Below are 13,919 nucleotides of genomic sequence, written 5' to 3'. Positions count from 1 at the left end.
CTGTGAATTTTTTGTGATATTGATGAATTATTTTTTGCTTATAAGCAGTTTCCTGGCATGTATGTTTATTACTTATATCATATACAGGCCTATTTAAACTGTACCATAGACTAATTAATTTCTGATTCATGAACCATGTGAAACTGTGTATCAGCTGAAAGTTGAAACTATGTTGGGAAGCTGCTGCTGGTGTCACCGAAACTAGAGAGGAGAAAATGAGAGGACTCTGAATGAGCTCCACAGAAACACCGCGTCCCACCCGCTGTTGATCCGTTGCAGGTGCCGGCCAATTGGAGCAGCGCCACGGGGCCGCGCCCAGCCGCGTATCGGAACTCGTGAAGCGCTCAGGTGAAGTACTACCCAGGTGTGGGTGTTGATCTGCAGTTTGAAGGAGACTCGCCACGATCACGCATCTGTGCAGGACGCCGAAGCTGAAGAAAAGTGAAGGAAGCCATCAACGGTGAAGAATTCGGGAGGATGGGGGAGTGAGAACACGCGTTAAATCAAACTTTAGAGGAGAAACGAACTTTGTCTTTAACTTTTTATTTTCTTGGATCGTGAAGTTGGATGGAGTGATTGAGCTTCGACGACGTAGACGTTCCCATCGGTTTGGATTGTTGTGCAGGGACTGTGTGTAAAAATGGATTCAACCTCCTCCACATTCAGAGGAGCTTTACTGGTTGTATTCACAGCTTCATGTCTTCTGCATGGAGCCAGAGGAGAAATGCCTCCCCAACCAAGCGGCGGGAGCACGCTTCTTCCCCCGGTTAAGCATGAAGCCCCCCAGGCTTATCCAGACGCAGAGAAGTCGAATCTACCGGTGTTTACAATGGATTATCCGAGAATACAGATACCATTTGAGATCACTCTGTGGGTGCTGCTGGCTTCATTCGCAAAGATTGGTGAGTAGCAGCAGAATGCTCCTTCTTCTCTCCCCGTTTTCCTGGTCACCCCAACCGGTCGAGGCACACGGCCACACTGAGTCTGGTTCTACAAGAGCTTTCTCAGGATATGTTTCTCTCCTCAGTGCCCAAGTGCTTGCTTTCTGTGTGAAACTGCAGGGCTTCTCTATAACATTGTAAGGTCTTGACCTTCTTATGTAAAGTGCTTGAAGTATGAAATGAAATTGAACTGAATCCAGGTGATTACTGTATTTATATCTGACTTTTCAAAGAGGATGCTCCTACTGTTTTCGGACGGTTCGTTAAAGTCACATCTCTTCTCTCAGGTTTCCATGTGTACCACAAGATCACCATCTGGGTTCCGGAGTCGTGCCTCCTCATCAGCATTGGTCTGATCGTTGGTGCCATAATGCACTCTGTGAACGAGGAGCCCCCCGCTGTGCTGTCCAGCAACGTCTTCTTCCTCTACATGCTGCCCCCAATTGTCCTGGACTCTGGCTACTTCATGCCCACCAGGCTTTTCTTTGAGAACGTCGGCACGGTCGGTCGCTCGTTAGCCTCTGTCTCTTAAACCAGATTCAACTTCTTGTTTTCACGCACGAATAATTGACATTCATTGTTTGTATGTGCAGGTGTTGTGGTTTGCAGTGGTGGGCACTCTGTGGAACAGCATCGGTATCGGCATGTCCCTGTTTGCAATCTGCCAGATTGAGGCTTTTGGAGTCCAGGATGTGAACCTCCAGGAGAACCTGCTGTTTGCCACCATCATCTCGGCCGTGGACCCCGTGGCTGTGCTGAGCGTGTTTGAGGACGTGTCTGTGAACGAGCAGCTCTACATCGTGGTATTTGGAGAATGCCTCTTCAACGATGCTGTCACTGTGGTGAGTTTGCTCATACAAATGTTGATTTGTTTCATTTCAACATATTGTTTGTCCTTGGACAGCTTCACTGTCATAAGCTGAGACTAGATGCAACATGTTTTACCTTCTCTGGATACCTCTGGGTTACTGGTTGTATTGAAAACATGCAAGGTCAGGATGGGCAAGGCATGTTATTTATCAGGCACCTTATACACAGGGGTTAATCAAAGTGCTTTACAAGCAAAACATGTAAATACATGAAGGAACGAATTAAACCACAGATGTACAGGCACATTTATGAGATAACTAAAAGTACGATGTAACTGATTGATTAGAGCAATGGAAAAACAAGATTTTAGGTTCAAGAATGGCTACTGACAGGCAGGCTTCACACTGGCTAAAGGCCATTTCACCACCAGTTGACCAGTCCCTTTTAGATATGAGTCCTACTCAGTAAACAATATAACTGCAATTGGTTTTGGGCCCAGACAAGACAAAGGGAGCGTGGTTTTATCCAGATTTGCGCTATCTCGAGGTACAGGTGCAGTTTGGTGAAAGCACTTCATATAATCAGCATATAGCTACGGTAATCTAACTTCATGGAGAATTTATGAAGCATGAAAACTTTTAAATAGAACTTATTAAGACTTGAAATCAGCCCTCAGCACCCAGTTTTCTCTTTTCAACAGAGGCCTGACGGGTGCTTGTTATGAAAACATGGAATGGAAGGTACCATTCCTAGCTGGTCTATGTGTGTTAGTGGTTCAGGATTGTGGGCCACATGTTACAGACCAAAGAAAAAACACAATTGCTGATCAACATTAGTCCGACAAAGGGGATATACGTTTTGTCTAATCGGGTTATTCTAACAAGGACAAAATCACACACATTTAGTTTATTATGGGCACCATTATAACTCTACTGACCGTGTCAGGACCTGTTTGGCGCCTTGAGTTTCATGAATACTAATTTATGAAAAAACAACTTCACTATTGTGTTTTCTGAACTGTTCCTGTTCTTTAAAACTAAAGGCTCAGCTCAGGTATCACAAGGTACTGTACAGTTTGTTGCGCTCTCTTTTATTCTGGGTTAGAATACATGCATGAGAACATAGTGTGTGTGGGAGGTAAAAGTCTGTGCACGGGCAAAGAACTGATAATTTGTTCAAAAGTGGAAGGAAGGGAATGTTGTCAGAGAAATGAACAGTTTGGAGGATTGTGTCACTGTTCCCTTAGCTGCTGCAAAACCTGTTCCTGAAGTCAGCGGTTCATTTGGTTATGGGAGGAGATAACACACACACACACACACACACACACACACACACACACACACACACACACACACACACACACACACAAGGAGTCACCAAAGATTTGCCTGCAGTGAGCTCATGCTGGAGTTTCTCTCTTCCCCCCCCCCCCCCCCCCCCCCCCCCCCCGCCTCTCTTCATTGTGTTAAACACCCCCACAGAACCAACATCAACCTGCTCTTAGCTTTGGTGTGGTGACCCTTTTGTTTAGTACACAGTGGCAGTGCTGATGCAGACAGGGTAGACAGGGAGGTTTTCTGTTTTTCAAAATGACACCAAATCAAACAAGATGTAATATTTGACAAAAGCACAAAGAATTCTGATTAAAAGGAGATGCTGTCACTGATGTGGGCTAAGTTGTAGAGGCGTTGTCAGGAGATGACACAGCTCCCTGGCACCCACAAAACTCCATTTAAAACCTTCTCTTAATTTGGTTAAGTCAAACTCAACAGGAAGAATAAAGAAATTCTAAATTCTAAATGTCTTTACACAAATGAATACAGACAGGTACACGCATCCCTTGGATACCTAGTGTCAGATAATAAAATGGAGGGGTCTACAAATCTGGGATCACACTGTTACAGATGGTCCGTGTTTCCAGCTTTGAATGAGAGGGCCAGTTTAATCTAATGTAAATCAGCCATCGATACCCAAAGAAAACTGTTTCCTCCTTAGGTAACACAATACATGATAAAAAAAGATTTCACAACTGTTTCCTGCTCAGTCTTTTGTGTATGATGAAAGAGGAAGTTCCATAGAATAAATGTTTCTTTTAAATTAACCTTTGTGATAATATTCCTCCAAACCGCAATTAGGAATTTTTTATTTTTCCTTACTAGCAATTTTCTAGAACACAAAGGCCAAATCTCCAACCACACTGAACAACCCAAACTGATTTGGGTTGTATTTTTGCCATGTTCATCGAATATTAAGAAAGTACATAAATTAAGTCCATGCTGTGGATTTTAGCAAGAGTTACCCAAATAAGTGTACACGTAGCTTTCACTGTTGGACGACATTAAGCTGCAGATTTGGTGCATCGGTGAGTTTTTACAGCAGCAGGACAGTGTGTTAGGAAATCACAGAAATTAATCTACGGAATATGTGGCACAGAGTAATTATCAGGCCTTGGTTAAACTTTCCACACTTCTAAGGAGAATCAGTCGTGCTATTTCTTAAATGGAATTCATGGATAGATTTCTCTTTATTTGTGCCGTAGGTTTTCTGTATTGTCTCTGACTTAACTTTTCACATTATTTCCAGTAGACGAATGTTTAATTTTCTTCGACTGTGTTAAAAAATGTAATCGATGTGTGCAGTCAGACATCTTGTAAGCAACCAGTAACATCACCAACTTTAACACTGACTTTAGGATATAACCTAAAAAGACTTCATGCGCCATAAACGCCGGACAGGAGGAGAAGGAACAAAACCCAATGCTCCTTTCCATGAGTCATTCACTGCACTCGGTGAAATGAGATTATCAAATTGCAAACAGTGCAGAGTAAATATTTCAATAAATCACTCTTATCTGGAGCAGTGTTATTAGACGCCGCAGCCCCTGACACCACCCATGACCTCTGACTGGGATGTGTAAATGTGAGGGTTCTTTGTGCACGTGCAAGCATTCAAAGCTGTGCATTAAAAGAGTTTGTGATTTCTTCAGCGTTTCATGTGCTTGTGTATAAATGTGAACGAATGTGTGCACGCGTTTTCAGGTGTTGTACAACATGTTCAGCTTTGTGGCGGACATGCCAACGGTGGAGCCAGTGGACGTGTTCCTCGGCATGGCCAGGTTCTTCGTGGTCGGGCTTGGTGGGATGGGATTTGGCATTCTGTTCGGCTTCGTGGCCGCCTTCACCACGAGATTCACCTCCAGGGTCAAGGAAATCGAGCCACTGTTCATATTCATGTACAGCTACCTGGCCTATTTGGTGGCCGAGCTCTTCGCCATCTCATCCATCATGGCGTGAGTAGATTTGAAAACAAATAATTCACTATTCTGCAGGAATATGGCAGAAGTAACAGCCGAGTGTTTCTTTTCCTGCAGCATTATTACCTGTGCCCTCACCATGAAATACTACGTGGAGGAAAATGTTTCCCAGGGTTCCTGCACAACCATTCGCCACGTGGTCAAGATGCTTGGCTCCATCGCCGAGACCCTCATCTTCTTCTTTCTCGGGGTTGTCACGATAACAACAGACCACGAGTGGAACTGGGGCTACATCCTGTTCACGCTGCTGTTTGCCTTCGTTTGGAGAGGTCTGGGTAAGCAGATTGCATCACTGTCATGTATGAGTTCAGGGGAACGATGAAGCAACGTTCGGCTCGCACACATGCACAAAGTCAGAGAATTGGTGGTTGTTAAACCTATGGTTTGTGCCGACAAAGACCAGGGAGCAGAAATCCACTTGTAAGGAAACTGGGACGTAAGCGATGCATAATTTAAATACAGTCTATAAAAGTGATTTATTTTACGGAGCTGGTTCATCAAACATCAAGAACTCACATTATGCATTCTGATGCGTTCACATTACTTTCTGTTTGTTTGTTCCTGCCGAGCTCCAGCAGTTAAACTTCTCCCATCGCTGCAGTGATGTACAGGCGAACTCCTTGACCCCATGACATCACTGTAGTGTGTGTGTATCAGCTAACCACACCCACTGGTGATGCTGGGTGTGGTCAACAGGTGAAACCGACTTGAAATTTGAATCAGAGGAGGCATCAAAACAGTTTCAGCTGATGTTGCGCTTTAAAGCTGCTTTAAGTGAATTGAACACTTGGGGAGGCAGAACAAGCTGTAAACACGACATATTTATTAACTGTTTGTGGTTGTTGATGCATTTTGTTTATCTTAGGCCCAGAGTTCCCCCGACATCTATCTCTTTTTCATTCTCCTGTTTTTATTTCACCCGTTCTTCCCGCCCAGGTGTCTTGGTACTGACTCAGATCATCAACCCTTTCCGCACCATCCCATTCAACAAGAAAGATCAGTTTGGTTTGGCCTACGGTGGCCTGCGAGGCGCAATTTCATTCGCCCTGGCTTTCACTCTTCCTGATACCATCGTTCGCAAGCCGCTCTTCGTCACGGCCACCATCACCATCATCATCTTCACTGTGTTTCTTCAGGTGAGACTTTGGGGTTGTAAGTTTCCCGCAAATGTAAAGACATTTGACTCATGTTGAATGAAGGTGTTTGAAACAGACTGGTGGCCAGTTCCATGATTTTTCTACTCATCAGATATCCATGAAATGTTTTCATGTGGATCTGGATAAGGGGGTGAATTTAAGATATAAAAAATCACTTTCTTTAACATTGCGAAATTGGGATTTAAAATATTTTGATTTTCTTTGATTCCTCAGAAAATAATTCATGGATCTTGATTGAAAAATGTCAGCCGTGTTTATTGGAATGATTCAAGTCTCTTTTCTGGGTTCTGCTGAATCTGTTTTTCTCTTCTCAACAGGGCATCAGTATCCGTCCTCTAATTGAGTTCATCAATGTCCGCAGAACCAACCGCAATCTTGACACCATCAACGCAGAGATCCACTGCAGGGTGAGACGCAGCTCGTGATCATTGCACACGTCGTGGACATAATATTTTTGCACACAGTGTTAACAGCTCTGGTTTTGCTCCCCCAGCTCATGGACCACACTATAGCAGGCATAGAGGACCTCTGTGGACAGTGGAGCCACTTCTACTGGAAGGACAAGTAAGACCTATTCTTGTTTCTGCTCAACAAAATGTCATTATATTCCTTATTTGACAAAATGTACACCTATCTCACTTCATCTTCAACTCACTGCTTTACTGCTTCATGCGAATAAAACCAAAGAGAAATAATCTGCAGGGAAACTGGAGGAGAGGTGTCAGTTTGAGTTTACCTGCTTTCAGTTTCCCTCTTTGTGGTTTTGTTTGACAAAGCCATTGTTCACACTGGGACCGTGTGGGAACGTGGAAAGCTTTTCAGACACTGGTGTCGTGTTCAGCTTCTGCCATGTTTTTCTTCCTAAAGCTTGGTAACGTGTTCCCCTAGTTTCTCATTGTGTCTAAATGATTCCATCATGGTCAACTACGTCAAATATAACCTGAATTTGCATTATTGCATTATTTTGATTATTTCAGTTCCTTTTATTAAATGGAGCGAAGCCAGCGAGCTAGTTCTGGCAGGCAACTCGAGCTGCGCTGCTTCAGTCATGTGCATATATCAGGTGACATAAATCAGGTGACATACATCATGTGACATACTTCACTTGCCACAACCAGCCACAGCACTCATCCACCTCATTAGGCGGTCCATTTAAGCAGAGGGAAATCCCATCACTCTCTCTGATTCCTAACTACTACGCAGTAGCAAACTACTGCCTCAGCCCCTCCACCACCCCAGCATCCACCTGTAGGCTTCAACGGGGGGGTTACAGTATTAGCTCATCACTCCCATGATTCCTGTGTTGGCATATGGGGAGTGATTAAGTTGGAGCCTAGACGCCAAACACAAACATGCTCTACTGTGAATAATAAATATCTTAATAAATAAGATAAATAATCAAACGTGAGTTGTCTGACTGAACTGCAGCATCATTAGTCTGTTCAAATACAAAGATTGATATATTGAACTATTTTATACATGTTCATCAGAAAGTAATTTTATGAAATGCCATAGGATCAGTGTGAGCATTTATTTTAAAATGTAATAATTAAATACTTCTATTATTGACCTCATTAATCCTCTTTTGATAATATATTTGGTCAGTTGCATTACATTCTTACAAGTAAATTCTCTAGTCCAGTAATCTATATTTACTTTCTTTTCATTTTCACAAATAAAAAGGTCCTATTATAATCAATAGTTTATTGTGTTACTATACTTTTAAATTGGCCTCTTCCCCACCCCTGAATTTATATATATATATATATGTATATATATATATATAAATATATGTGTGTATTCAACAATAATTATATACTAAACACTACTGCAACACAGTATAGATTGTTTTACAGATTTTTCTATACAGGACATCAGACACCATCTTTCTTTATTCCACTGTTTCCACCTCTCCCTTTATCCCCACCTTTCTCTCGCCAGTTTTCCTCCTCCTCCTCTATGTTGACTCACTTTTCATGTTTTTCACGTGAGACTGGTCCATCAAGTCTCAGAGTGTTAAATTAAAGTAGTGAAAAACGGCGTGAAAAGCCCAGTGACCTACAGAAAAGTCAGAAAGTAGGACTGCCTTTATACTTCGACATTTCACATTTAGACTTTAAAATGAACCTGGTTTACCAACTAGTGAGTTCAGATCCATATTGTTGACAGTCATGGAAATGCACAAAATTCTAAATGCGTTCATCTGATCCTCGACAGGGGAGTTTAAAGTGTCAGAAACTAGAGCACTATTTTCTTCTGTTTACTTCTGCTGTACGCAAAATGAAGCATGGGGAAACCATACGAACGGTACAAAGCTCAGCAATAGCTACAACTTTTCACTAAAGCTTCACCAAAAAGATAAACATGGGACCAGATATTCAATATATGTCTTTCACTTGAATTATTTTCTACCCAATGAAAGTATCTATCCATCTATCTATCTATCTATCTATATCTATATATCTATATATATATATATATGTGTGTGTGTGTGTGTAAAAGGTTACAGCTCAGGCACTCTTCGTGTGACATGCAACTCAATCTCAATCTCAATTCCAGGTTCATGAAATTCAACAATCGGATCCTGCGTAAGATCTTGATCAGAGACAGCCACGCCGAGTCCAGTATTGTGTCGCTGTACAAGAAGCTGGAGCTGCAGAACGCCATGGAGATCCTGGACACGGTGTCGGGCGACCTCAGTGCGGCGCCGTCCCTCGTCTCGCTCTAGTATGAAACCTTCATCATGCCTCTGTGCTAGTCTGACTATCTCGTCACCTCCTTATTGTTACCTAATATACATACTTCTGTCTGATTTTTAGTGAGGAAAAGAAAAGCTCTGCTAAACCAAAGAAGAAGTTCCTGACTTCCGATCTGAAGAGCATGCATGATATCCTGTCCAAGAACATGTACAAGATCAGGCAACGGGTGAGTTAATGCACCACATTGGAATAAGCGACGAAGGACATTTACCCAAGTGCTCCACTTAAAGTACAATATTGAAGTATAGGTATTTTCCTTCAGTATAATACATTTTTTTTAACTTAATAATTCTGCTTCACTGCATTTTCATGAGTTGTTAGCAGAGAGACATTACCCCCTTAACTCTAAACTTCTTGGTTTCATTTCATTCATTTTGAACCTTGAAGAAAAGAATTAGAACTTAGAACCCATTTTTGATTCTGATCAGATTGTGACGGTTGGGGGGGGGGGGGGGCCTGACCGCGAGGTTAGGAATCAGTAGATTAAATTAACCAGATCCACCTTGAACAGCTATAAAATGCAACTATAGTTAGTAAAAATGTATTTTAATCTTGAAATGAACCCACGAGCACTGCAGCTCTTTGTCCAAAACAGTGGCCCTTTGGTTTTTACATGAATAGGATGTTAAATTTTAAAAGAGTATTAATAACTATAAGATTTGTTTTTTACTTAATATTCTGGAGTCCATGTTTGTTGGATACATCTGTCTGTAATTGTAGGATTTGGGCGGCGCTCTCCTCTTTCCAGTGTGATTCCTCCACACACTGAAACTGGCTGCTGTTTTGCATGACCACAGACCGTGTGGCCGGCAGTACTTTTCCATTAGCGACATGACATCACTGGAGAGGCTCCGAGAGACACTTTGATGTGCAGATAAATGGAGAGCATGTGTCTTCTGTTCTCGGGTAGACTACTTGTCTGATTATCTTAATGGCCCCTCTTTCCAAGTGTTTCTCCATTCTCACACAATCTCTGAGTCCCTTCAGCCTGTGATGTTTGTTTGTTTTCACGGGAGCGGCTCTTTGCTTCCTGAGCAGCTCGTAAGAAAAACGACTTGCTTTTCAGCCTATGACTTTAGAGGTTTCAAGTTATTATGATCTGAACGGGATTGTGAATTGTTTCCTATTCTCTGACCAAGCTGAACTCCTTTTGTTGCCATTAAACCTTTCTCTAAAGAACTGTGGCTGCTTTAGAGTGTTGGAAAGGTGTCCGTGTTTGTTTGAGCTCTATTTAATTAGAACTGGGTTGACGGTGAAGTTTGCAGAGACACAGACCCTTGCGGCCAAAACAGGTGTGGCCAGTTTTGGTGGAGTAATCCGATCTTCAAAGAATGCGGTCTCCTGTAAAAGCATCTCCACTGTTTGTCTCCACATTTTGTCAGGATGGGTTGCTCACCAACTGCGGTCGCTTGTAGACTTGTACGTTCATCACAGATCAACATGAAAAATGGCAGAATTGCTGATACGTGCATTAGAGGCCTGTGATTGGTTTAAAGACGTACCTCTTTGTGTTGTCTTCATTCAGACGACGGCGTACACGGGCAAGCACAAACTGCCCAATGAAGCCCACGCCAGGGAGATACTGATCAGACGCCACACCAGCATCCGTCGCAGCATCCGACCCGGCAGCTTTCAGTCATCGGTAAGAAAGAAGCTCTGTTACTGTGCTAGATACTGACCTGAGTCTTTCTACACACGTTCTCAATCTCTCAGTTAAAAGTAGATAAGATAAGATTGAACCTCATAAGAAGCAGGTGAATTAACTCTTGAACACACTAAGATTAAAGTAGTTTCACAGTTTTATCCCATGCCTTGTTCATTATTTTCCTTTTTGCGTCTTCTTCTCTAATCTGTTGTTTCATTCTCAGGAGATGACCAAGTCTCATAAGTATTTCTCTCTTCCTGCCGGGAAGAGTCTGGACTCCAAGTTATTTCCTCCAGAGAGAATGAGCTCTACAGGTAAAGCTTCTTAAACCAACTGCAAACCCCTAATATCCAGATTCCCCTATTTATTTTCCTTTTATTAGATTGAAGGTTGGAAACAAATAAATAATAATAATAATTCTCTGTGAGAAAATGTTTAAAATTCCAGAATCACTTGGGTCAGTCAGTGTGACAACTGAATTAGCTCAACAATTGGTGGACAGATTACCAGGGAAATATGTGCACACATTCATTAGGAGAAAGCTTGATCCAGTGACTTTTCCTCTCACGCCACCATGAGTGTAACATGTGTACTTCAGAAATTTGTCCAACATATTGGTTTATATGACAGACCATTATAGCCGTACTAAGGAAATAAAATTATAATATTTGAGAGTAAGCTCGTTATACGAATGAAGTCTCTCGTAAAAGTAAATCTTAAACATTATTTTAGGACTTTATTCTTGAAATAGCAGATATTGATCCTTCCAGAGCAAATGTTAGCATCCCAAAGCAATGTAAATATGTTGATAAACATTAGTAAGTTATTATGTTTATTAAACTTGCATAGTAGCATTTAGTTCTTTAGCCGTGGATTGATGTCGCATGGCATCAAATGTAATTATTGTCCTGTGGATAATTTTCCTCACATTTCCTCCAAATTCAACCTCATATGGAATCGGTTTGTTATGGAAGTTTCCTGGAAGCTGGTGAAAGGAGAACTCAGGCAGCAGCTGATGTCATAGTCAGACGATTTGAATGTAGACTTGATGCACAAAGGAGACCAGAAGGTGGAACAATATAAAAACACTAACAGAGTAACATGAGCAATTGTCACCCCCAAGTCTCAAGAAGTCTCCCATAGTACCCCCATACATCTTCCGCTACTTGTGTCACCCATTCTAACAGCACATCCATGAATGGCTAGAATTGTTGTAGGTAGGTGTTCGCATCCTATAGGATAGTTAAGCCTAAAGTATGAATTTCCTAAATCACATTTTGTCCTTACCTCTTGCCACTGGTGAAATATTCAAAAGATTTGAAGTTGGTGTCCTCTCTGTCTGGAGTATCTGAGTTAGATATGAAAGTTCTAAGCGTAGACACTACAATGAACTGTTGGTTAGCCCTTTATCTCTAACCTGACCTTGGGTACTGCTTAGAGAGAGAAGGGAGTATCAGTGGAATTAGACAGGCACTATTCTGTACAGATATAATGTGTATGATACAATATACATTATATAAATAATATAAAGTGACATATACATTAACGTCTGAATATGGTAAAAAATTCCTGAAGAAGTTTATAATGATTGCGCCACCAGCAGGTCATTGACATTTACAGGTTTATTGTAACACTCTCTGCCCACATGCACTTCCTCTTTTACGGAGCTGTGTAAAACACAGTATGCATTGATGGAAGGATTCAGAGATTTAAATCATAATTCATTGTTTTTTTTTCTCTCAGACGATCACGAGACCATGTCAGAAGTGGCCTACCCCTCCCGACGCACTCGGTTTGGCCAGCCTGCACGCTCCTCCTCCAGAGCCATGATGCCTCTACGAAGGCTGGACACCCTAAAAGAAGTTTCCTCTGTTGAGGTTCTAAATGAAGGCAGAGGTGAGAGGGGCGGGACAGGGCGTGCGATGTCAAGGACCAATTCCTCCTACAGTGATTCCCATGTGCCCGCTCCTCGCCGTCACTTCAACGCTTCTGCTGACAATAACAACGGCTCAGCTGATGACTTTAGGAATGTGTATCAGGAAGCAGAAGAGGAGGAGGAGGAGCAGCAGCAGCCTTCCTATCCACCTCCAGCCTGGGCGGTTGAACCCAGAGACAACTCGTCGACACAAAACCCTCTGCTCAGACGGCCTCAGTGGAATCCGAAGAAGTAAAAATGTTCCTGGGCTTTCAGCGGCAGCTGGACTGCCACAGAATGAGGGTCATGTTCCCAAGAAGCTCCAGGGAATCTAAATATAACTGTGTGTTCATGGTGTGTAAAGGCCCAGTAAGTTAATGGTGGAGATTCATTCATGTCTTAATGGAGGAGAACCGCCCTTCAAAATGAGCCAGAATGGACAAAAGTCAGAGGCACATCAGAGGCACAGTGCACTTTAGTGCGGGGACTGTGTATGATCTGTAAACTGTGAGTCATATTTCAACAAGTGACTTTTAAATACTTATCTTCCTGTAGGATTTTGTTTTTTTATGTTTAAAGGCGATTGTAGCTTAAACTGTTTTATTGTGACTCATTATTTCTGTTCTTTGTAAATATTAGTCTTTTTGTATTTTAACTGTCTTGTGTCTTTTACAGTTGCATGATTGAAGATAAACATTTTATTGCTGTGTAGCACAAAGTACTCTGAGGAGTAACTTGGCGTCTGTTGCACTCTGGGATCCACAAATCTGATTACACATTGTAACCATTTTCTTCTTCTGTAATAAACTTTTCATTCTGGTCAAATCATGAATATGATCTAAGAAATGTGAACTGCACCAATAGAAGAGAGAGGAACTGGGTAGTCTCCATGATACAGTTGAATATTTATAATTACACAAACAGCATTTACTTTTAAGGAGACATATTATACTTATTCAAGTTGGTCATTTTCGTTTGGGTCATATCCGAAAACGTGTACATGCTCTAATTCCGAAAGAACATCCCACATCTGTCAATCACTGCATCTCCACCTTTCAGCCTCTGTCTGAAATTTTTGTTTTAGATACTGTCTCTTTAAGGCCCTCGTCCTGCTAAGGCCCAGTCTGCTCTGATTGACCAACTGTTTCCAGTCCGTGTAGGAAATGTCAGCCTCCTCTCTTGAATTTGGGCTTTTTTAGGAGGCGTACCAGAATAGCTGCTCTGCGTGCGTTATGAAAAATGGGGAATTGTGACATCACGATGGCGCGGTCGCACTACTGACGAAGTGTTTCAGGAGCTGTGTTTTCTCCCTTTACTGCAGACTTTGCGCTGTTTAACTTTCCAGACCTGTTACCCACAAATTACGATATAACAGTGAT

The 13,919-nt window shown here is 42.1% G+C and overlaps 1 protein-coding gene across 1 annotated transcript; it reads left to right on the top strand.

Moving 5' to 3' along the window:
- Nucleotides 1-401: 401 nt before the first annotated feature.
- On the top strand, nt 402-13,356 carry slc9a2 (solute carrier family 9 member 2). Its single transcript, XM_062403150.1, has 13 exons — nt 402-902; nt 1,229-1,443; nt 1,535-1,783; nt 4,790-5,040; nt 5,122-5,339; nt 6,001-6,200; nt 6,539-6,628; nt 6,715-6,785; nt 8,781-8,948; nt 9,041-9,146; nt 10,506-10,622; nt 10,849-10,939; nt 12,369-13,356. The coding sequence occupies exons 1-13, from the start codon at nt 641-643 to the stop codon at nt 12,794-12,796; spliced, it is 2,466 nt and encodes an 821-aa protein (XP_062259134.1). The 5' UTR covers nt 402-640; the 3' UTR covers nt 12,797-13,356.
- Nucleotides 13,357-13,919: the final 563 nt, after the last annotated feature.

This window comes from Platichthys flesus, chromosome 13 (genome assembly GCF_949316205.1).
Source record: "Platichthys flesus chromosome 13, fPlaFle2.1, whole genome shotgun sequence".
Classification (NCBI taxonomy): Eukaryota; Metazoa; Chordata; class Actinopteri; order Pleuronectiformes; family Pleuronectidae; genus Platichthys; species Platichthys flesus.
Note: the sequence above shows the minus strand (reverse complement) of the source record. Positions and strands in the feature narration are given on the sequence as shown.